Source organism: Strix uralensis, chromosome 4, assembly GCF_047716275.1.
Source record: "Strix uralensis isolate ZFMK-TIS-50842 chromosome 4, bStrUra1, whole genome shotgun sequence".
Taxonomy (NCBI): domain Eukaryota; kingdom Metazoa; phylum Chordata; class Aves; order Strigiformes; family Strigidae; genus Strix; species Strix uralensis.
In genome coordinates this window covers 53,386,636-53,412,294 of record NC_133975.1, presented here as the reverse complement: position 1 = coordinate 53,412,294, position 25,659 = coordinate 53,386,636, and the positions used below count along the sequence as shown (strand labels likewise).

Genomic DNA, 25,659 nt, shown 5'->3' with positions numbered 1-25,659 from the left:
ATTGAGAATAAGTGAGAAAAGACTTGCAAAATTCTGAATCATCACTGCCTTTTACCCAGTCAGTCTGGAAGGTGATGCTTTAATTCACTCTTTTTAAAAAGGAATAGAAATTAAAGCTGATTTTGCAGGACATACGGAAAACTGAATTCTGAAAAATTAAAATACAGCTCTCATTTTTACAAACGTGACAGTGCACGAAGTTAAAGGCTTCCCATAGTTACCCATGCATTATTACAAAAGATTAAAATAGTAGCTTTATGAGTTTTAATGACAGCAGAAGGCTTCTAACCTGTGAGAGTGCTGTGTTAACAATATTGGCAGGGAGTGTATGAAAGCAAACATCTTCTAGTAGGGCTGGGTTGTTCAGTATATGTAGCCCAGACTTTTGAAAAACAAAACAAAAAACCCTTCTCCATTTGGTGAATTTCATTCCTGGCTATTGTTTCCCAATTTTGCCAATGGCTATCATATACAGGTATCCTTTATGTAATAGATCCCTCTATTACATTTCGTTTTCCTGGCTCCCACCAACAGTTTCTAGAAAGAATGCACTGTTATTCACTTAAATTGGACAATTCAACAATAGTGGAGGGAATAATGGAGAGGAACCACAATCCCTCAAAGTGATAATAACCTGCAGAGATATTTCACTGCTCATTTTTAAACCAAAACCTGACATTTCTCATTATTTCAGAGTGCAGACTGGCTAATCCAGAAGTATATCTATCACAAGTAATTCAGGTAGAGAACTGACATTGCAATTATTTTTACTAGTACTAGCCAAAAATGAACTATGTCTCAATGACCACAGATCAAATCTCTCCTACAGATACATCAGTATACCTGCATTGAAAACTTCCAATTATTGAAATGAAAACATGCATTTGTCGATCCGAAGAAAGTGTTTATGGAAGAAAATGTCTCTGACTCCATTTATTGCTTTCCAATAGCCCATTCCTGTCAAATAACAACAGTATTTTATATGTTATTTAAAATGTAAAAATCCATCAGAAAGCATAATGAATTTATCTATCAAGCACAGATAACCATAGTTCTAGTGCAAAATGCTTGCAATAAAATTTCAATCCACGGGAAACACACCAGAGTCGGGCTTTTGCCGGAGACTCAAAAGCAAGCCTGGTTTTGCTAAAAGATTCAGGACCCAGGTGAAGAGCACTGAGGCAATTTATGTTTTTCATCTCACAACTCTTACATGAAACCAAGCTCTTGGTGGCAATCACAAATACTACCTCTGACTATAAGAAAAAGAGAAAAATAGACTTTGTTCTACTTTTACTAAGGCTGTTCTGCATTTTTTTGCAATGAAGGGTAGTAAATCTCAATGGCACCATAGAAAAATTCAAGATTCCTGTAATTGTCCTACTACAATGAATAATCAGAGACCAAACGTTGTGTTATTATCATCAGCTACATCTCTGATGCAATCTGCATTTATTATTCTCCAGGTTTGCAAAGAATAGAGACTTGCTTGGAAGAACTGTAAGCTTTTTACAACAATGGCATTTTCTTCTGTGCTACCATTCTCTTTATGCTGAAGGAGTGTGGGTGTGAGAAAAGTGAAAGGAATTGAGCTCTCTCTTAAAAAAAAAAAAGAATAACCAAATAAAGTTTTTTTTTTTCCTGAGCTACAGTAATATGTTCACATCAGGCCTTTTCCTACATGAATGAACAAACTGGTATTACTACATTACTACATGATTGGGATTTTTCTACCAGAGGCCATCTTCAGTTTCAGAGTAAAACAAAAAAAAATATCACCACCCCTATATGTATGCATCTTATATTTATCATTTTTACCAAGGCTTCAGTACAAATGATTTGCCATGTTGAGGGTTGGAGTCCACAGCTGATGGGGAACAGTATACTATACCAGCTAGGAATTCATTGCTTGGACATGAATGAGGACAACAAAGTTGGGATGTAATAGTGACTAACAACCACTAGCATGATGATGTTGCAAAATGGGCAAATGCTGTGCCTGAATATGCCAAGCCAAGTATTTCTGATTCAAATCGTGGAAGGTACAGGTGTGATCTCATCTGACACTCTCTGCACAACTGCCCTGACCCACCTTCCAGAAACCAGAACTGGTGCAGATAAGAGATACAGGGATGAACAGGATAACAGAGACCCTTCTGACAAAACCTTTATGACGTGCATGAAAAAGAGGAGAACTGAGAGTGAGTGAAGGCAGAAACAGTGACAGAGAAAAGCAATATGAGGGAAAGGCCGATGTTAACAAAAGCAAACAGTTACACACTGGCTATGAAGAAAACTGGACTGTAAAGAATGCCCTGGGAGTAATACAAAGGAGGAAAACAGCACTAGAAAAGCAACAGACCTCCCGGGGAAGAACACTCAAGTGAATAAAAATCTGGCAGACTGGTATTAAGATGGCACTTGATGAAGTTATAAAAGGACTCATATGGTGTGCTTGCCTATCATAGCAGGATAATGGATTCGGTGACCCAGCAGATCCCTTTGATACTTATGGTCATATAACAGCAATAAAGCAAATTGCCTGTAGCTTTGTCACTTGGGTTTTCTATCAGACAAATTAAGATCTTGGACTGCAGATCTAAAACAAGCACCCCAGCTCAACAGTAATGGGTTTTGGCATGCCCCATTGGTGTTCTCCCAATGGTAGGGGAGACCTATGGCGGATGAAGGACACCAGACCTCTCATCTCACCGCTCCTCCCCTTCTCCTCTCTGCCATCCTCCTGCCAGTGCCCTTTGGTGCTCCCTGTCCATGGGCCTGCCTGGGAAACCTTGCATGGGGCACCCGGCTTGCCCCACTGCAAACCCCAAACCTAGCTCCCTGGATAGCCAAAATCCAGTGAGAGGGGTCTCTGCCCAAAGACCACATCAGAGGCAAATTAGAGCACTTAAGGGGAAGTAACCTCTGGAGACCCTTGTGCAGTGCACAGCTGCCAATAGCTGGCTTTTGAAAACAGTATAGCTTTCAATGGCCTAGAGTAAGTGATCTTTCTAAATAAAATTGTCTATATAATAGTAATGAACCATTAACTTTATTAATGCCAACCAAGCTTACTTAAAATATTATTACAAGTGAGCATATAAATAGCTAAGTAAATGCAAAGTTATTTCAGAGCTCCGCAGGGGATATTAATAATGATAACTTCACTCCGGTGAGACCCTGGAGACTCTACTCAAAAGTTAAGGTTTCCTTATTAAAAATACACTTAAGGCTTCCTGGTCCAGCAGAGATTTATTTACAGCAACCCACTTTTAGTACTGAGGGCTTATAACACTATTACTCTGGCTTTATTATTAGTGGGTAAAACACATATACTAGTGAGCTGAAGGTCGAATCCAAGTGTTTGATGGATGGATGGTTCAGGAACCATCCCTCCTTTCTGTGAGGATTTTACACTCTTTGCTCTGTGCTAACTTGTGATATTGGGAAGCACTTTCTTCCCTCTTTCTCATTACATGTCCACAAAGGAATATAAGATTAACTCTCGCTTCACCAGCCCTCTAAATATCTGTAATCTCAAACCACTATCTCTAGTGCCTTTTGCTGATAATAATCCTCGATATACAATGTCAGCACAACTATGAAATTAATGCACGTTATGGCAAAATGCCTTCCAACACTGTTAAAAGTTTTGGTCTCCCACATGAAACGAATCATTACAGTATTAGCTTCCCTTTGGCTTTGCTGTCACGTTCTCTGTAGCAAAAAACTGCCAAGGGTTTTATAACGGCTTCTGCCACCTTGCATCCAACTGCCTCAGAAACACATAGAGTTGACTCCAGCCATCACTTTATACATAATTTCATCCTAAACAACCCCAAGCCCATAAAAGCTACGGAAGAAAAATTCCCACTTTATTAGCATATCGAACATGTCATGTTCTTGAAATAAACCAGCATCATGAGGCTTTAATTCTCTTTCAAATTCCCCTAAATGCTATCAATCAGAAAACTCTCAGCTCAAGTGTGACAATAAACCTGCTTCCATTCCCCTGAGATACTGGTGAAATGAGTATTATTAGCCCATTTTTTCCTTTACAGGGGTTCATTACAAAAGAGTGAAACATCAAGAAATGCAGTCTCCAGCACAAGATCAATATTGATACATGCCCTGTTGAGAGGTTTTAAAATGATACCTAACACGTGGCAAAAACCTTTGCTATTTTCCAAAGCATGTGGTTAAGACAGATGCTGAAAAAGTGGCTGTGCAACTCCTGCACGCATGTGACAGAGCCTCCCTGCAGAAAAGCTGAAACATGTATGGGACAACCTGTGTGCAGAGACTCCTCTTTTCCCTCCATTGTGAAAGCCAGATTCTCAATAGAGAAGTAGACAATGCTTTCCCAGACTTCTGCCAGTCAATAAGCTAAAGATCCTTCTTCTTCTCTTTGTATAAACATAAACTGACCGCCAAGCAGCCTGGGATATTTCAAAACATCTTTGTTTGTGTCAAGTTGCTCAGCAAAATAACAAATTCATGCCAGGATGTGCTAAAACATAATTTTGTCCTATTAGGTGTGTTTAAGGGCTGTGAAGAACTTTCTCCAAATTCTGACAGAAATTTATTTGAACCTGTCCATGGAGCTAAGGACTGAACAAATTTAACACACACTTCTCCTCCTTCCCAGAGTTATTTTGCATGAAAAGGGATCTTCTTATTTTAAGAAAAGAAGATCCCAGAAGAGCATATTTGAATAGGTATATATATTGTAATACTGCTTCAAGGTCCCACTCTACTAATTTTCTCTGTCATTGTTCTACCGAAAAGAGCATTAATAGATTATTCTTATGAACACCTGTCATGTTTACATAATTTTCTTTATCTTGCATTTTGTCTATCAATTTATGTCTATTTACAAGGATTTCAACTTCCTCAGTCAATACAGACAAAATTCCCATGGGGGAAATTTAGTGGATGGAGAGGTTTAGTAGCTGAGGGTATAAAGGCTTCTATTTTGTGTTTATCATCTGGTAAGAATAATTCGTAATTCAGTTAGCAGTAATGGCATGCTGTTATCACCTGTGAATCTTCTTCAAGCTTATGTGAAGAGGCTTTCAGACTTAGTTCTGTCTCTGCTTCATAAAAAAAATAACCAACCCAACTCACCCATGTCAATAGGCAGGCCCAATGTTCAAAAGCACTGAGATGGAAATACCAGCCTGTGTGCCCCATCCACAATGTAACACCATCAGATGACGGGAGACGTGTGGCTAGCCTCCACTTCTGCAGTCTTTCTTCCCTAGAGCATCAGGGAAGCTGGGGCTAAGGATCGGGGAGAGGCTAAAGGACATTAACGAGGGTCCACGTTTTTTCAAACATGTTTTGGGGCTCCTTTGTAAACTATTTCCTAGTATAAAATGGCCAAACCACATGCAGGATAGGCAGACATATGACTACTATAGCAACCTGAAGAATGACTTCACAGAGAATGATCCATTTCTTTTATCAGTTGTTTCAAATTACATTGTGATTATTAAAAATCAAACCGATAATATTCATCTAGGGGTTAATGTGAAAGACACACAGGATACTGATTGAAGCCAAACTATCTACCAACTGCTACAGCCCCAAACATTTTGGTCACTAAGCAGTATTAGTAACGGATATTTTATGCTTCTTTGAACTGCTACTTCCTCTGGCCATCAGCTTTCCTACCCTCCTCCAAGCATACAAGTTGCAACCATCTGACAGTAATTGCCATGACAACTGATGCCGGTCCCAAGAGTACAAAAGACAATACTGCCAGCAAAATTCAATAAGCAGTGTAATGAAGTAGAACATATCACAGGAAGTTAGTTGTGGGTTCATGGTATGGACAGTGAGCAATCTGGAGGGTCCTCTGGGTGTCCTGGGGCTATCCACATTCCAGACTGGAGCACTCACATAGTTTGCTGAGGGTGACCTAAGTGCCCTGAATAGGATGGAGAGATGCTGCGAAGGGGCAAACTATGAGCTTGGAGGAGAAAGGCAGCAGGCTGATGGCAGGGGAAGAGTGGTTTAAAATGAAGCAAACAGATTTGTAGACAGTAGGGCTGGAAAGGCCATTACAACACCTAGTCCAGTGTCCCGGTCCACAAAGGATCTCACACTGATGTAGGAAAAGTCAGGGGAAGATTGTCAGAGCACAAATCGGGATTAGATACCCTCCTCCCATGCATTTTCAACTTCCTAAGCTTTCAGTTTACTGGCCTTCCCATCTCTGCCACCAAGTAATCATTTGAAGACAAAAATCCAACATGTTCTTACAAAACTGAAAAGAAATACGCACACTTGTTTTTATCTACTCAAGTTCTAATAACTAAGGAAATGCCTAATAATAAGCATAGGTTAACTGCATAGCATCATTATAGGCCTGACTGGGAGTTGGATGACTGAATTAATTGCATCCCTTACCTTCAGGGTTTCTTTGATGCGGAACCTTAATTCAGACTTTTCTCATCTTATGATGACTGATTCTGGAATTATTATAAGCATTCTTTCCTATTTCTTTCTATCAGATAATGGGTTTTTACTTTCAACTTTAACAAAGATTTCAGTTTAACGATTTCTAATGACATTTAAGTATCTAGCTAGTACTAGCCAATTTAACTAACTACGGTGTTACCGTGGAGCAGAGAGGGTAACATAGGAGAAATGGTGTGCTAAGAGCAGCAGTTCTGATTGATAAGGTCTTGAGCAATCGCCTCATAATTTCATAATTTGTTCCCTATTTTGAGTTAAAAAATAATCCCTGAAAATCATACTATTTCCTCTTTCAACTACAAATTACTCCATTTCATTAAAACCGAGTCCAAAAACCTAGCTGAAATTTCTTTGAAAGAAAACTCGAGTTCAGAGTGGGTAGTAAACCTCCAGCCAGGAAACAATTCTCCAGAAAAGCAAATGCTGCCAAGAAAGCTTCCTGCAATCCTGCTGTCAAAGCACTATGACTCAAGGCAAGCACCACTAATGCCCCAAATGAAAGCAATCCAGACAGCCAAAAAGAACAGCAGACAGAAATAAGGAACTTTCTTGCTCAGATGGAATGTTTACATTAGAACTGGCAGTATAGCAAGAGGCTCATGAAGCCCAGCATCAGGCCTACGGAGAAAAAGATTTTGTTTTGTAGGCAGCACGCCAGGTATATTGCCATATCCATGAACAGTAAATCATCAGTTTTACCTGATCACAAACTGAACTTTAAGAAGGCGCCTCAGATAGGAATAAACTATCCTGTTTATCCAGATCAATATATCAGTGCAGACCTGCAGCATTTCTCCTGCTGAATAAAGATACTGTGCTATTTACAGAGAGATAACCTGCACTATTACTATTAAGATGCAGCCCTGCGATAATTCTAGCTGTAATGGATCAGCTAGATGTATATTAGTGATCTAAAGGGCTGTAACATTTTAAAATGTTAGCAAGGAGCTTACTGTTGCCTAGCCAAGATGAAGGGCTGGCATCTCTACTTTTTCCTCAATTTGGAAAAAGATACTAGTCTGTATGCAAGTGCCTGTGGGGGATGAGAAAGCTTCTCTGTGAGCAAGCAGATCTTCAGAATTGAACCTGAAATGCAGCACTGTGGGAATCATCTTGAATTGCAATAGGCTGAAAGGAGCACAGCGTGGTCTGCTCCCAGTCCTGCCAGCCCAGGACAGAAGTCTCCTGGTGAGAGTTGTTTACCCAGGCTTTATTTCAAACACAAGCAAAAAGATGATGACAGTTCAGCCCAATGAACAGACAAACCGCTCATGCTTCCTCCTAGAAACTGGAAAAAAAAGAAATAAGTCTTCTCGCCTTCACAATGAACAACAGTACTGCTCCCAAACACCAGTTTTGTTTTTGAGGTGGTTTTGAGGCCACCACCCCAAGGGGGCAAGCGCTTACAGCCCACTCTGCACCACCTGGACCCAAACTTTGCCCAGCCATGCCGTGGACTGCTCCCTTGCACACGCCTGGGGTGTCACCCTGCACAGCCCCACTGCAGACCCCTATCCCTATGGGGCACTGCAAGGGACAGCAGGTTTCTATGTGACACAGAAAGAGCTAACAGGGTCCGTGTTAACTGAAACAGCAGTAGGGAAGTGCTTTGAGCAGAAAAAAGGGAAACAGCCAGTGATGCCAAGGCACCAGGATTTGAAATAAGGCTGACAGGAGGGAAAGGAAGGATGCTGTGCCCGCATGCAGCCAGTGGCTGTGCTGGCTCCGCAGCCTGCAGCCTCCCTTTAACCTCAGCTATTGCAGCTCTTGGTGGAAGCTCCTTCTCCTAATTTCAGCCCTTAAAAAAACCCCAGTGCTAAAACCACTCTGGATTTCCTCTACAAAAAAAGGCCTCAGAGCAAGTAAACAACTAAGCCATGTGGCCTGCGCTAGGAATAAAGAAGGAAAAGCTGGGAAAACGGGCAGAAAAGGGATGGTGGGAGAAGCCATGGCTTTGCTAGCTGGCCAAGTGATTTGCAGAGTTACCTTGGATGTGCCGTTCATCCCCCCTGAGCTTAGTTTCCTGCTGCAAGTTGGAGTGACAGCCCCTTCAATTGTAAAGCAGAAGGAGAGGGTATTGCTACGCATTATTCTCTGCTCTCTGCTGCTGGCCCAGGTACGCACACAAACATTTCAAAAAGATAAACGCTGCTGCCAGCACCACGACTTACTTATATATAGAACCATGTATATATTTGTTCTTGGGTTAAACACCTGTCAGTGGTTCTTTCTACAACCCCTTATTTTCAAGAAGCCTTATATATTTAACTTGGAGCAAGATTGCTACTCTTAAAAAAATTAAAAATGAGCATTGTAGGTGTTTCTAATTTAAAATGGACATGAAGTTCAACAGACTTTCACTTCCTCTGGGTTTTAACCATGCTTCATTTTCAATTGCTTTTCTTCCATGGATTTTACAATTTTCACCAGATTTATATAAAATGGTGGAAGAACGCAGGGGGATTTGATGCTGCGGGTGAACCCCGATGGCTTTTTTCAAGCCCTGATCGCTGCACAAGCATGACTGTCAGAGCTGACACATTTCTGTAGCTTTGCATAGTACTTCACAGGCAAAAAAAGAAATGAACATAAATTCCCTGTTTCATGGGGGTGTTAATCTTGAGCCTTACATCTAAATTATGCCAAAGACATTTTTATTGGATTAAATTCTCCTGTCAGCTAAACCAGTATAAATCTGGCATAATTTCATGATCTGAAGATCCACTGCTAATTAACTAAAGTCCCCCCCAACCCCAAGGAAATTAATAAATAAAAACAAGCAGTATTAAAAATAGAGTATATACTTCTTAACTAACTCTAGGCTCAGTTCTGCATGCTTCTTCTCACAAGCTGCTGTAGGAATACTCCAAGCAAAACTGAACAAATCAGTCCTGGGCCAGGAACTTCTAATCCCTGCTCTCAAGGCTGCAAATCCATGTTTGCTACTCTGCTACTTTTCTCTCCCAATATTACTGTAATGGAGTTTGTTTGGCTTTTTTAATTAAAAAATTTGAATTTTTAATTAAAAAAAACCAAACAAACCCAAATCAACAGCTTACCTATCTTATGGGCTTTCTGTAGGAATCTGATGTCTTTAGAGATACAGATGATCTCTCTGGTCATGTTTAGGTATCCCACCTACGAAACTATAGCCAATAAAGTTATTGTGCCCTTTCATGCTTGTTACTAGTTGAAACCTTTCTGCTTTGGTGGGAGCAGCTGTAATACGTAGTTATCTACAAAGCCAGGTAATTAAGTGGCAGCTTTTCTTCACTGCTTTGGAAATTTGTCTATTGTTTCAGCTGAAGACAACAGCAGCAAATATAAGGAAGAAAAAAAATATTTTAATTACAGTAAGCATAAAAGGATCATTACCCTTCCAAAGAAGTGTGCTTTCCCCCGGGTTCAGTCCTAAACTGTAAGGGCTTTTAGAGTGAACTAGCAAAGTCCCTGCATGCTATTAAGCTCATGCGAGAGAGGGATGCGCTCATATGCCATGATAAATTACTACCACTAGGACTTAATCAGGAGTGTAAGCACCCTCTTGGGCTAGGCCAAAACCCCTCGTTATATTGTGCTGTAACCATAATGGACTGATTATTAAAATCCTTCTATTGAGAGTGATCATTAGAGGAATATGATAAAGTATTTGATTAAGAGAAAGTCCAAGTATGACATACTTTACCGACTCACTACCAGGCAGCAGTAAAGAGCCATTTTCAATACCTTGCATATGAACTTACAAAATTAGATTTTTCCTGATTAATTGTGTTGTATGGGATTATAAATCCTGCCTTGCCCTCCTCTCCTCTTTTTTTAAAAAAATTTTTTAGCTGGTCATTTAAAGCATCTATTTCTGTTCATTTACTCTAATTTTATTCTGTTTCATCTATTGTTTTATTGAGCAGTTTCAATATTCTGGCTCTATATAAGACTTTTCCCTTAGTCAGGAACTGCAGTCTATAATAACAGCAATCAAGGCAGTTCATTCTGACAAATGTATGTCAGAAAAAGACTGCTGTGACTTTGAAATATTGAAAGTGACTGATAACATAATGTGTGAAGCAGAATAAATGCATACAAATGGAAGTTTTAGCTGAGCAGTCAAAGTATGAACTAAATACAGTGTCAGAGCTCTGCACTGAAAGCTCTACGTGCAGGTGGTTACAATGGCAAATTACTAAATGTACTTTGTGAAAGTGTTTTATTAATGAGGTGGCAAGCACAGTTTTTCCTCTGCCATATCATCCTTCTTTTCTGCTTGCACTTAGTCATAAAGCAGAATGAAGTCATGTTTAAGTATGAAACCTGGGTCTGGAAAGGCACTTGTTTTTTAGAAAAGTCATCAAAGCTATGGCGGCTGGGATCAGGGCCCTGGTTCATTTTGGGCTAATCTAGCCTGATAGGTACTAAAGCAGTGTATGAAACACAGCACGCAAACAAGAATCCCCAACATATCCAACTGGTTCATGTTAGCAAATACTTTTATTTGGTTTTACCCCACAAAAAACTACAGAGCCAAGGTATGCTTGTTCGGGAGCCCGCGCTGAACCAGGCTAGTGCTAGGGACTAAATCTGTGAAACATTTCAAGGGAAATGTGGATCAGACTGGCACAGCCTAGTTAAGCACACCTACTGCCTGTGCTTGGGTGTCGATGTGCTGCAACCTTGTGCTCCTTGTTGTGCTCATGCCAGGACAAGCTGCAGCAGCACTATTTCTCTGCCTGGGCTGGGCAGAGGCTCTCTGAAGCCTGCAGCAGCAGGATGGCTGGATGTGTGCTCCAGGTGTCTACGTGATCGCTTTCCATGACTCAGACCCTTGGGGGCTCTGGTATGCAGTGCAGCCCAGATGGGCTACGTGGTAACTGAGCACACAGCACAGAAGTTTTCCAAAGCCACTTACTGTTTACATCATGCCAGGCAAAAATCTTGACACAAGCCTCTACAGCTTATTGCCTTGGTTTCCTTGACACCACCAAGTCTTCTTTGGGATTCAGACAGAGGTCCTTAAGACCTCGTGATACCTCATCCCCAGAGCATTTTTTCCTCAAGGCTACTGAGGTCCCATAAGTTCAGAGAGTAAAAGCTTCCCCACCCCATCTTCACTTCCCAACTAATCCAATCCTCTCTAACTACTATGCTCAGACATACTGGTGACTCTGCTGGGGACACTGTTCGACTCCTCCCACTTTCCACCTGATTGCTCTGGGGAGCAGCCTACCCCACAGGCTTGCAGAAAGCTTCTCTGGGTAGCTTGCTTAGATTTCTCACTTTGTTAATCTCCTCCCTGCATGGAATTGAGCAATAAGGAACGCTCCATTTATTCACCACCCATAATCATTCACAAGCACCCAGCTCCTCCCTCTTCTTGGTGCCTCACCCTCTCACTCCTTCTGTCCCTGCAACCAGATTTCTTATTCTTTGCATCCTATTTCAGCAAGGGAAGACACCTCTGCTGCAAACACTGCTACCACTCTTCCTTGGCTCTACATTCCGTAGACTTTACACAGACTTTTTCCTTTTCCTACATCCAAACTTGACTGAAGTCATCAAGCAAGGCTAGCATCTTTCTTCATCTACTGACAATTCAAGGATGGGTAACAGATAGCAGATAGGTGTTTTATGGCAAGGGAAATGTCTGCAGGCTGAGGTAGTCCCTGTTGCAGCAGTTCCACGGACAGAAGCAAAATTCTTCTCTCAGATAAGGATAAATCCCTCCAGTTGTCATACCATCAAATTCACTATTTACCAGAGCATATTTCAGTTTTGAAAACAAGCTTTGTTTTGAAAACAAGATTTATTTTCAGGCAAAAGCCTTTCATTTTTATCTGGAAAAGAGGACCAGCTGAAGACTAGCTTTATGGTCCAGATAAAGGTTAATTACCTTTTAAGCCAACAAAATAGGTTAGAAAAGATGAATTATTCTCTCCTGTTTTGTTACTCTTGCTCATTTTACCTGAAATAGGTTGACCAATGTTTTGAGGAACTCAGGTCAAGAGTCAGGAACCTTTGACAGGTAGTGCTAGTATGGGGTAGGCGAGTTAAATCCTTACTTGTGGTTATTATGGTTCTGTTGTCAAGACAGCTGCATGACTGAATCCTTCCTACTTCCAGGGAAAGCTTTGTACTCATTTTCCACCCCACTTTAAAGGCAATGCTGCTGCTCAACTGAGTCAGAGTGAGTAGTTAAATCCGTTCCTCTCAAGACTGATGCACACAAAGGTAAGAGAAAGTAGCCAGAAAACAAAAAAATATACTACAGGAAAGTGTGCATTACCTGTAAACCTAATCTCTTCTTTAGGAATTCATAAAAAGGCAAGTTCTTGGAGGGAAGCCATTCACTGAGACTTATTTTAGCTTTACTGTCATCAGATTTATAACCATGCGGTTTCAAATTCTGCAGCCATGCACTTACTCACTCTATAAAACTTTAAAACACATGAACAACTCAGCTTGCAATAAATGTTGCTTCCATATAGTTAGATGAGCAACACTGCTTCCACTGACCATACTGCACACATGTCGCTGTGTAGTATCTGGTCATTTTACATGCCAAGTCTGAGGTGCCTAAGGCTATAGAAATGGATAGAAAGTAGTAAGAAATAGCTTGCAAAGAGATATCTACTGGGAATTTAACACATTAGAATCAGACTGTTTTCTTTGGGGTGGTTCATGGGTAATGATGGCTAATTAATATGCATAAATAGCTTACCTGGCTTGCCTTTCTGAAACTTTGAATGCAGTGCCCTTTCTGAAAGTGAGCATTGATTAGGAAAAAGAGAAGTCATGAAGCTGTCTTTTTTTGTGGCACCTCTTTTCCAACATATGGCAACTCCTTCACCACAGCACTGTTTGGATGCAGAGTTACCTTCCCATGATGAAGCTCGCAGGCAGCTCTCTGTCATAGCTCTACGATGTATGAACGCAAGAAGATCTAATGCCTTTCCTTTATGATATTCTTTCTCATGCTTCATCTCAGTGCTGCTACTTCAGGATGCTTTAACATACCCTATCAATTAATATTATAGTATACTCAAAAAGTCCACTAATCTGCTTGCTGCCTTTATATGTTTCATTAATTAATTTTCCATTATGTGCTTGTTATAAACTTCAGACCTGCCACAGGATCTTTTAACCCACCTCATCAGTTAATATTATAGCAGATTAAGAAGTTGCTAAAGACTGTGTTTCTGTAGGCATCTCCATCTCTTTCAACTTCTAATCATGAATTTACCAAGAGATCTGCAATCACCTGATGCACAGTATCAGGCATCAATAAAACCATTTTTCCTGCTCTCGCAACGCGTTATGTGGGAGCCACAGCTTCTCTGTGGTCCTACAGCCAGCAGCCCCTGCTAGCAAGTGAGATGTAAACGGATAATAAAGCCAGGAAACACTTCTGATGACAGTGCAGGAATCTTCAAAACCTGCAGCTCTTGCAATAGGCAGTTAGTGGAGTAGTATGCAAAGGGACAATGTCAAATTGCCTGGTCCGTGGGGAAAGCTGTTAGCAACATGCTCATACAGGATTAAGGAACACTGTAAGCTTGGATCAGATGGTTGTGGGCTCGGGAGAAAAAAGAAGAGAGGATAATGGTGAGAAAAAAGCTTTCTGCTAGGGCTTTATATGAAGTAATGGATGCCATTTTTAAAAATCAGAATGAAGCTACATATTTTCTTATAATCCATTTGAGGTTACAGGTCTTCAGCCTGGATTTGGTGGCCCAGGAGCGAGCTGTGCAGAATGCGACCACCCTGTGTCTCTGCCAGGGCAGGCAGCTGGCTGGCCGAGCCACACTTCTACGAGGTGAGTTTCCTGGCATGAAGGCCAATTGCAGTTTATCTTGGAGGACTTGGGTCAGGAAAAAGGAAAGTGGATGTGTTTCGAGACCTAGGGTCTGGTGCAATTCCCAGTTTCACCCCTATGAGTCTAACATAGCAAAAAATAAGGATAGACTGTGTTAGTTTGGATGGTCAAGAAATATTACATTGGTGTGTTACTACAGGGTTTTTTATTTAGTATCCTGAGATATAGCTGAGAAACTATCTTGCTATTATGTGCTACTCTGAAGTTAAGGCTTTTATTAACAGTGACTCTATCTGAATCAATTAAAACTGGATTCTCATGTCAGATTGCTCAGAGATCTGGAATTAATTTTGATTTTTTTTCCTCTCACTAATGTAATTTCAGTTATATGAACTTGTGACATGATCTAAGGGCAGGCTCTAAGAATTAAAGTTTTCTATTTAAATTAAGGAGTTTGCTTCAAGTCCAATAATTCTCCCAATTCACAGAGTTTTCTAATTTTATGCAACAATAAGAAAAAAGTTCTTTGGGTGGTGATTTTACTAGTTTCTCTGCTATATTTTTCAGAATATTATACGTACAGCTCAGAATAGTATTTCAATTCTAAACAAATAACTGAGGCAAAGCAAAGCTGAGCTCTTACTAAGGCATCCACTGCTCTGGAGATGATCACTGTATTTAATAATGAAAAATCCAATTAGATCATTATTGTCAGTCCTCTGCAGGGTTAGGGTGCAATCCAAAACTCTTATTTTCCCCGTAGCTGGTAAAGGATAAATCAGAGAGTAAGGGACACTCTCTTGGGTTTTCATGAAAAAATAAAAAAGAAGAGGGGAGTATCTCCTTGAAGAAAGGCATACATAGTCCCAAGGACTCAGAAAAAGAAATCAAAGTAGTTAGGAAGGAAGTAATTTTCCTCAAGCTGGAGTGTTTGTACATCAGTGACCTCCAAGACACAGAATGAAAATCTAAGGAGAGAGAATTAATAGTGAGGAGACAGGAAGAACACATATTTATGACTCAGGGCAGGAACTTTCTAAAACTCAGGTTTTTGCTGATGAGATAAAAAAAGACAAGAGAAAATCCATGCCACTTATTTAAAGCATATCACTAATGATTTGCTAAGGGGGAGTCTGAAACAGTACACGATGGCTCTCTGCCTCCAAAGTTTTGGACATCCGAAAGTGCAACACTTGCTGCTAGTGAGGTGTCTTTTGGCTTGCTATGAGGAAATCATTATAAGTCTCCATTTCTTTCCCCGCCCAGGACAGAAAGAAGTGGTTGGTTTCTCTAGCAGCAACACAAATTCTTTGCAACCTTTTGTGATTTATGCCAAATCCAACCTGAGGTTTCTGCAGAAGCTATATGGTAGTTGTACCTTCCATACATTATGCCATTGCTTACCCCACCTCTCACAGATGACCACCAGGAGGTATGCAGCTGCTGCTTCTTCTTTTGGCACACAGACAACATGAAGCGTCCATAAGCTTGTGCTCAGCCAGGGTGAGTGCCATTCGGGGAAACACAGCTGATGAACAACAAGCAAGAGTCCCACACCGTGGGCTCTGAGGGCAATATTGCTTTTTCCCCCCCTATTGTCATTGTTTCCTTTTAGTTAAAAGTGAAGTCTAAGGGGCAGAACTCACATGGACGCTCTTGGGATATGAGGAATGCAAAACAACTACAGCTTGATTTTTCAGGGGTACTGGGTGTTGACAGCTTCTAGTTACTTAAGTGAAAAACTGGCTGCTGGCTCCTGATGAGTACAAAACCAGTGTTTCCTCTTCCTCTGCCTCTGCTGTGCTGTGTGGCCAGGACTGCAGTGCAGAAGAAGAGTCAGCCAGCAGAGGAAGAAGGGACGTGAGAGGGATCCGAACACTTTGCTGCCACCCCCTCTTTGACCCCCACCAAAAGCCAGACACCAGCACAGTGTCTGAGCCATTGCTGCTGCACTGTAGGGAGCACAGACATCCTATGAAATACTCTGAAAAGAGTTTGCAATTATATTTATACCTCCCAGGGGTGCAATGGAAGTTTTAAAGTTTAGGGCTGAAAAGACTTCTTAATAGGTGTCAAATTTAGTGTCAGCACACAGTTCCTCATGAACCAAATGACACATCCTCTTCAAACTCTCCTAGGAAATTTGGCAGTTCCTATTATTAAAGCCTCTGTCATTACTTTGAAAGAAAAATATATATAGAGAGAAAACTGACATGCTGCCTGCAGGCTGCTGGTGCTCAGAAGGTTAAGTCTTAGTGGCAAAGAAAAGGGGACAGCAATCTACCTGAGCACATCAACTGGCTGCCTAATGGCATGACCAGACATGTTTGTTAAGACCTGCAACATGTGAATGAAGTCATCAGGATGCTACAACAGGTCCATCATTCAAATGATACCCAGATTATTTTCTATATTATTTGTGCTACAGTCACACACCTGTTTTCAGGATGGACTTGAAGCACGTTTTCAGAGACCATAAGGCAGAGAGTTGTCACAGGCACTGTGTGGGACCCCAGATGGCCACTTTGCCATCCCAATACAGCAAAAAGCCAATCTCATTCTGCAGTCAGACTACTTGTTGTTGCTCGTGTCTTTGTTTTGGCCTAGAAGAGATTTTCTGCATGTGAAAAAGAGAGGTCTCAAAGACCAGTTTCTTTACAGTGCTTTTGATTGGCTACCCTTCTCCTTCACTAAATCGTACCTGCACAAAATGCTTTTTTGAAGGCGTATTGATATTGCACTTTGAACGGTATAAATTTTCTCATCAAATACATTTTGTTCACCCCCAGAATGTTAGATTTCCTTGAGTATGGAAAGAATAATCCTGAATAGGGCTTCATCTTCTGTGGTGTGGCTAGAATTAATTTTTTAAAACCTGACAACTGTGCATGGAGTTTCTAAGTGATGTGCATTTTGCTACACTCTCCACTAATATTTCACTATACCCAAACTTGTGTTTGCAAGAATAATTTCGATTTTAAATTGCATCAGTTCAAATATGTGGGAGCACTCACTCTTCTCGCTGAAGGATATAGGCATACCTTACAATTGTAAAATTATAAACAGAACGTGAACAAATGCAAGCAAGTGTACCTCAATGGCAGCGCATTCCTGTATGATACTTGTTTAATTGCATCAATTTAAGATCAAGTATATGCTGAACCTTTTGTGTTAACTTAGCTGTAGCCTAATATAAGCATTTTCACTTTCTGGTTCCTTGGTAACTGAAGGCTCATTCCGTACTGGCAGGACCGCAATCCCATGCAAATACACGGGCACTAGCTGGTAGCAGCAGTTTGAGGCTGGGAGCAGGGTGGCTGTCAGCAGCGGCTCCACGCCATGCTCAGGGCACTGCAGCTTGTGTGCTCCTTCAGTGCGGTGGGTACCCCATAACCAGATGGTCATCAGCTGCGGTCCCACATCCCAAATGTCGGTACATGGCCACTAGAACCATCACCACGGCTTTGGTTCTCACCATGTTCATGGTTGTTCCAGCCTTCTTTTTAGCATCTCACAAACTGACAGTGGTATAAAGGGGCACGCCATCGTGATCAGTTACGGGAGGAAACGACTTCAGGGAATTTAATTTTTGCAAGGCCCTGGATGTGTTTTGATGGCATCTCAGCATTTCAAACTGATCGCGTATTCAATGCCTTAAGTAGCCTAAATGATGGATATACTCCTGTAGAGACTGGAATACTTCACAGAGCAGGTGAATATCATTGCAGTCCCCAAAGGCCACAGTATTTTGCATGTGTTAATCCCCTGGAGAACAACATAGCAGATATCTGAGAAATAGAGTGTTTTTGGAAATCCCGAATGCCTAAACTTTACCCCAGTGTTATCTCGACTGCAACTCATGCCCCATAGCATTGGAGAGAAGGGGTGGGTGTTTATACCTATCTATTTTTCTGTTTCTCTGGGAATCGTCTGAATGTTCAGAAAAGGTAATGAAAAGCCTTAAACTCATGCCCGTGCTTCCTGCACTGAGACCAAAATCTCCTGTAAGCTTGCCAGACCTTTTACAGCTGCACCCTAGGGATTTAATACTGTGCAGCTTATGAGTTTATATGAAATTTCATAAAAGCGAAGCCCTGTATTTTCACATAAATATATTTATTTCAGGAAAGATCAAGAAATGCCAATATATTTCAAACTAGTTCCCCACTGCATTAAAGAATGTGAAATATTCATGTGAACATTTGCTAATCTTATACAGTAGAAATCTATTTCCCTCTGTATTTAGCATGCAGGCTGCAGCAGCTGAAGGTTGTTCAGCCTTTTCATTATGAAGAAAAGTAAGGATGATTTGTGAAAACTACATGGAAGTAATCATAAGGAACAGTACTGAAGGGTTTTTAGAACAAAACCTTGTAAGCATGTTTTCTCTTTCATGTGTTTGTTTCTTATATGGTGTTTCACAGCTTCAAACTGTAGATTTGTATTTATGGACATAATTAGAAGTGCAGTATAAAATGCTTTCATAATACAGAAATAAAAATTTAAGGGGCAGCACACACATTTTCAGAATATATATATATCAGAATTTCTTAATTCTCCAATAGGCAGCATCGCTCCAAGCAAATTCCAATTTCTCTGTTCAACCATTACTCTTGATAATGTAGTAAGTTACTTTCTCATCAGTGTTAAGTTTTGCGTATCCATCCAGATCCTCCTGTGGCCCAATATCTCACAAATAATCCCTTTCTTCATTCACCTGAACTCTGATATCTGTAGCAGGAAATGGAAAATGAGGAAATCTGAGTGCCTATGATCCCTGATTCCACCAGGGAAAAACATCTGACCTTGGGAATTCATTTAAGTCTCCTTATGCTATGGATTCCCTAAGCATTTAAATGGAAATGGCATTTACTTTCAACTGAGAGATGCTAATATTTAAATATTGCTTCGAAGATCCTTAGATAAAAAGAGCTATATATGTGCAAATTTTTATGCTGCTTTCTGCTTTCCTACAGCTTCAAGATATAATAATACACTGAAATGCTAAAATTTTGTTATGAAATAAAATTGTACTTGGAAATGTCAGGTCTGCACAGACCAGTGATCCAGAAGTAGCTACAGGCAGTGTATCACAAGAAGATGTAACCTAGCCTCTCCAGGTACTGAATACTGGATGAAGATAATTGCTTACCAGAAGCAGCTGTGACCATTTCCCCAGTGTACCAAGAACTATAACAAGTATATAAATGATGTCAGAAGCAGTCCCCAAGGGGCAGTTCGGATACATCCACCTTGGAGAGCGGTGGCGATGGGGATGAAGAATGCTCATCTATGTGGGCATGAGCCATGCCATGCCACTTGGCAGGTTCACTGTATTTAGTAATATAGACACAGGCTATGAAACTCCCCTACATCTTCAAATTTTTGTACTCAAGCTTACATGGGTAATGCTCTGCAGAGGATGACTTAATACCCTGACTAGCACCTGAAATATCTAACAGCTGGAAGCATGTCTTATAAAGATTACGGGAAGAAATTTTTCTCCTTTGTTTTGCATGGAGACCCTGGACATTACAGAGCCAGAGATTTTTAGCAGAGCCAGTCTGGTCATGGCTGGAATATTAAAGTATTCAGTAAATAATTGCCTATAATGCTAACTGTGATATATAAAGCATAATCCTTTTCACTGAAATTAATTTTTTTTTGATCCTGTGAACTTTTGTGTTCTATTACTGCTGTGTCAGCACAAAATTCAGCCAAGTCACTCCCAACATAGAACAGATTCAAAGAATTGAAGCCCTCTCTGTTCTCTGTTCATGCAGTGTGTGTGAGCAGACAGTGATTCCTCTGAATCTGCATATTGTTACTTACACTTTTTCGCCCTACGTCATTCTATGTACTGAAGGCCAAGGCAATAGCCTAAATGAAGCATATTCGTATGGCATAATGGTTCACGTTCGTTATGGCAACCACACAAAAGAAATTCCATCAGAGCAAATGTAAAATTTTGTTACATGCATCTAACACAAACCATCAGAAACTGGGTTAAGAGGATAGGTTCAGAATGAAAAAGGATCATGAGACTAGCCCACATCTTCTCCTAAAAGCCAGACCACAGATATTCCACTTTTTAAATGTTTGGTTGTTTTTTGTTTCACACATATCCTGATTTAGGAATCAACACTAGAGTGAAGCACAAATACTGCAAAGCCACAATACATACAATTAATTTAGTATTTCTGATCCTAGTAAAAACACAGTGCCTCTAGAGATCTCACTTTTGTAGCCAAGAGATCAATTAGTATTGGGATAACTATCTAAGCTTTTGGGTACTAATAGCAGTCTTTTCACTGAAACATCAAATGTTCTTGTTCATCCCCTCCACTTTTCCCATCAGCATCCAAGTTTACTCTTTTCTCTTTAACAAAAGGCTTCTGTAACAGGAAGGGTTGAGTTATGCTGTCCCTCCGTAACAGATGAATCAACTCTTTCCTCATTTTCCTGCTAATGAAGTTCAGCCCATCTCATTAATGTTTTTCAAAACAAACAAGAACAATTCAAAAAAGAGCATCACGAAGTATTTTTAATGCAGTTTCTAGAAAAGTGAATAATCTTATGTCTCTGAGGAAATGAATGCCTATATAAGAAATGGATTGCAAGCACAAGATGTTTTCCCTTCACCGAAAACTAAAAGAAGGGCCCAGAGCTGAGAGAGACCTTCCCTTAAGACATGCTCCTCTTTCTCCAAATGCTTACCTCTGTGAGAAAACGTCTCGGTAGGGACTGCCATGCTGCAGCGCAATTCCATATCCTCTGTCTGCAACGGTGTTCCCAACTGTGTAAAAAGAACAGTCTGCATCGTTGATGGCCACGTACTCCAGTACCGCTGCGTCCCACACAAAGGCATAGTTTCCATATTTCACCTGTGGTAAACAGAGGAAGAGCTCAGACTATGGATGGTCAAGTCCAAAAAGAGGTCAGTGCAGTTAAAAATGTGGCAATTTCAGCGCAGCCTGTTCTTTAAATAAAGTGAAATTTGGGTGCCCAACAGCTGTCAGCACAAAAAGTTCACTGTGACTGGTGCCATGTGGTGCTCTGGCTGAGCACCTCAGCAGAAATGGTAGAAACGTGATCTGAGAACAACGTGCCATCAGTGAAACAGTGCCATGCTGGAAACCTGTACTGTCCCTCTTCAGGGAACAAAGTAAACATCAGGCTCCCTCCATCAAACCTAAATTCCACCCTAAATCCCCACTAAATTTTTTCTTTGAGCTGTAAAAACATCCATTTAGAGGAAAGGTGGGTATTCACACTGGGAGAGGTGTGGGAGGGTAGGCATGGCTATCCAGATGGAAGACCACTGCTCAAGATGGTCCAGATTTCAGTCATGCTTCAGGTTGCCACAGATGTCATGAACACACAATTTGATTTTTGAGCTCTGTGCATGACTGCAGGCAAGATCACACCAATCAGATTTTTTGGGATTTTTTTTCTTAGCATGAAGTGTTTTCACATATCTTCAAAGACTGTCATACAGCAAGATCATGTAAGCGTTTTTAACTGTTTGACTAAGGTAAATCCAAACCAACTCACTATATTGAAAAGCTTTTAAAGTAACACTTTACTATCCATTCCTATTTGAAACAAATCCAGATTTTTCTTTTCATTTAAATATATGGGATTTATACAAAATTTCAGCATTTATTCAGCATTTATTCAGAAGTAAGATTATCAAAATAAGCAATATCAGTATATCATTTAGATTAGGCTTTGATGATGTAGACTATGCTTTTAAAGACTGTTTACACATAAAAGTTACTGAAGCAAGCCACACTGGCTGCTTGCTCACAAGATGTAGTGCACAAGGAACAATTACATTTGAGACATCTTCTTTTTCATGCATAATCAATACGAATTAGACACTGCAGGCCTGGAAAAGGAATATTTTGTATTATCGTTCGTAAGCATGGTAGAGGGAGGATTTGTGCAGATTTTGGAGAGAAAGGGAGCCACATTATCTGTGGACTCTGCATGATTGGCAGGATAAAGAAAATTCTTTTCAAAATACACACACACACAAGTGCAGGACTGGGTCAGTTTTAACAGGCTCTGAAAATGGTCAAGAATGGGTTTTTTTGCCTCCCAGTGGAGGTTTAGGTCTATCTAAATGGCCAGGGAATAAGAGATAGAAGTGAACTCGTTGTTAACAAACAATACAACTTGCATGCTTGTTTTATAGGCACTGCAACTCACAGACCCCTTCCTAGCTTGGGTTATTCTGATCTTCCTACAGGCACCACTTGGCTAAGAAATAGATAGCATAACTGAGAAAAAAGCCCTTCCTAGGAGCAAATAAAAGGATAATGACTCAGCGTGAAAAAGTATCATGATGTGCAGACAGCAAGGGAGGGAAATAGGAGACAAAAGCAGAAAATCAGAGGAGAGGAAATGAATCCTGAGAAGGATCAGATGGACTTTCCAAACAAAGGAATTAAGGAAAAGTGCATTTCAAAAGAAGAGTAATTTTACATGCAGGGAGATAACCTTTGAGGTGATGGCAAGAGCAGAGAGTTATGTTTTGACACTTGCTTTTGTCCTAACCCACCCTTTTAACGTCCTACTGCCTCGAATTCACCTAAGTGCTTGTAAAGAGACTTATCAGCTGCTCAGCTGGCCAGGAAAAATTCTCTTGATTTGGCTGCCTTGCTGTAAAACAACTCACAGTGAGAATGTATAAAAGTGGTAAAAGCACTTACTGTCAATAATATCTGTGATGAAGTGGTATATGTAAGATCCTTAAAGCAGACCTGATAATATCACAGTTCAAGGTTCCCACAAAGATATTTCTTTTCATAGATTAAGATCACAGTGAGCCTCAATTAAAGCGCATGGGGCAGGAAAGAGATTGAAGACCCAGAAGGGATCATCCCAGCCAACTACCTTCAGCACATGATTATTCCATGCAATAAAATACATCCTTTTCAGCATTTTTGCCCTATCCATTTACAAATCTAGGGAATTCAAATCCTTGGAGCAAACCTAAGTTGCAAATATCATGCTTGCAATCACTCTCTTTATGGAACTACTCCTCAGTCTAACAGTTTCCATTGCTATTCAATGTATTAATTTTTACTACTTGTTTTTAAAAAGTAACTTTCTTATGTCATACCTAGCTATTTTTCCTTTTGCAGTTCTAAATACGCTCACTCTGGGGCTGACATCTTTCAATTATTGATGAACCTTTCTGTTACTCAGCTTTCTTTAATCTTTCCTTGCAAATCTATCAGTTCAGTCCTCCCTTAGCAGTGACACTACTTTTGAACTGTCTCCAATTCTTAATTTTTATATATGAGAAAAACACCTGTCTTGCTAAGAGAGAATCAGTTATCTGGCAGCTCAGGATATGATTCCCTTTTTAGCAAACCCTTCTTCTGAGATTCATAGTCTAAGCCATCTGCCCATGGATCTTTCATACAGCTTAAGACTGGGTTTAGGCTAAAGATCTAAGAATAAAATTTTGCTAGAGTATAGCATATCTGGAGCACTGCTGATATTTTACAGATTTGCACCTACAAAGGAGGGGTAGCTATACTATGAAAAGGGGGTATGATGCTCTGTGTGAAAGGAGAAGGGAATTTCAGAACAAAATGTCAATTAAAAACCTATATCCTTCTCTCTCTCCCTTTTACTATGAGAAGCACATATTCTGTAGCTTTCCAATAGCTACGCTGCAGATTTCCACTTCGGGCCTCAAAATGAACAGCAAAAATTCCAGCTCTGCATTATGAGAAAAAGTTAAGGAACTTACAGTCAGTCAATTATGGGGGTTAAATGAAAGCAAAATCTCCTTACGAAAAGAAATGGCTCTTTGTAATATATATAACTCACTACTCACAGAAGATCTGCATCCTTGATTCTACATTTCCCCATCATTATATTGTCATTTTGTGTTGAGATAATAACATCTCAGGATGGTGGCAAATCTGAATGCTGTTCACACATGATCACACAGCCCAGGACCGCCAAGGAAGCATTTGTAGGAGGGCAGCATATTATCATTCAGCAGCAACCCCAGCTTTCCAGTCTGCCAGGGCATGGTGAACTGACACTTCAGTCTCCTTCCCCATGGCATCCTGCCTGTCAGTATGGCAAAGGCTAAAAATGATTTTTGGAGTATCTGATGACTACTGCCATAGGAAAAAGAAAAAAATGAAAAGAATTACAGGCAAAATTGAACTTGTTAGATGTTCATCAGGATATTTTGAACTCATGAGCTACACTGGTCAATAAGTGAAACTGGTAGGTACAGTACCAGACAGAAATGCTTGACTTGACTTCATGGTTTTGTGAGCAATTCCAAAGGAGTCACTGTAAAAAGAGTTGTTACACAGAATAGGGGCCATCAGCACATAGATGGTAAAACTATTTCTATAGGGCTGTTATATTTCTATTTTCTATCACTGCACATTTACAAGATTTTTATTTGCTGAAGCCCTGCCTGTGGATATTGGTTAAAATTTATCTTTGATGACACCACCAAACCCCAGTTGAGTTATACAAGGAAAGCATTTAAAGCCATTACACTGTTGCATATGCATATATTTTATGCCAACACAGATGTGGATAGTATTTCTTCTTACAGCTAACCCATTCATGCAGAATAGGCTGAATAATGTATTTGTTTACAACCCCAGCATTCTAAAAACAGATTTCTAGGTCTAGAAAATGCTAAATTTCAGAAAAAAATAATTGTAAGTAAACAACAACCAACTACTGCAATTTTTCATACTTGACTCCTTGGACAATATCTTTTTTGCATTTTAAATTCCTCTTTAAAAGAAATGCAAAGAATCCTCATGAAAGAAAAAATGTACACAATAGGCTGCAGGTTAAACAGAACTGGCAGTTATTTTCCCTGCAGACCTCTTTTAAATATTTCATCATACATGAAATGTGTTACCTGTTATAAAAACAACAGAACTTTTAAGGCCAGGGAAATCTTAAGTTTCAACTGATTAAAATGATATTAATTTCCTGGAAGAACATCTGAGAATTGTTAGATAATGCTGATGAAGCACATTTTCTGAACACCCTGTGCCTACCCTCTGGTGGCACAGTGGTGATGTTTTTTTCTACTCATTTCCATTACGAGACAGGCACCATCCTTTCTCTCTGACCACTGTACGCCTTTCCCTGCCTATGAAGTTGTCAGTTGTATTTCAGCCAAGAACACATGAAAAGAAACAGACTCTTCCACAGCAGTGACTCCAGCTCTGACCTAAAACCAATCAAGGACACCGATTATTCACCTGCTCCACACCCTCTGAGGGTCACATTCTCCAATATGGACCATTCCACTGCACTGACTACACAGGGGAAAAACCCCACCTGATGCTGCTAGCCCTATG

At 40.3% G+C, this 25,659-nt stretch overlaps 1 protein-coding gene across 2 annotated transcripts in view; it reads right to left on the bottom strand.

Annotated features, from left to right (window-relative positions):
• GRID2 (glutamate ionotropic receptor delta type subunit 2) overlaps positions 1–25,659 on the bottom strand; it is a 756,499-nt gene that overhangs the window by 49,024 nt on the left and 681,816 nt on the right. For both annotated transcript variants that reach the window (XM_074866754.1, XM_074866755.1), the window contains one exon: positions 21,008–21,174. In XM_074866754.1, the coding sequence (XP_074722855.1) occupies positions 21,008–21,174 (167 nt within the window). The remainder of the gene's footprint in view (positions 1–21,007; positions 21,175–25,659) is intronic.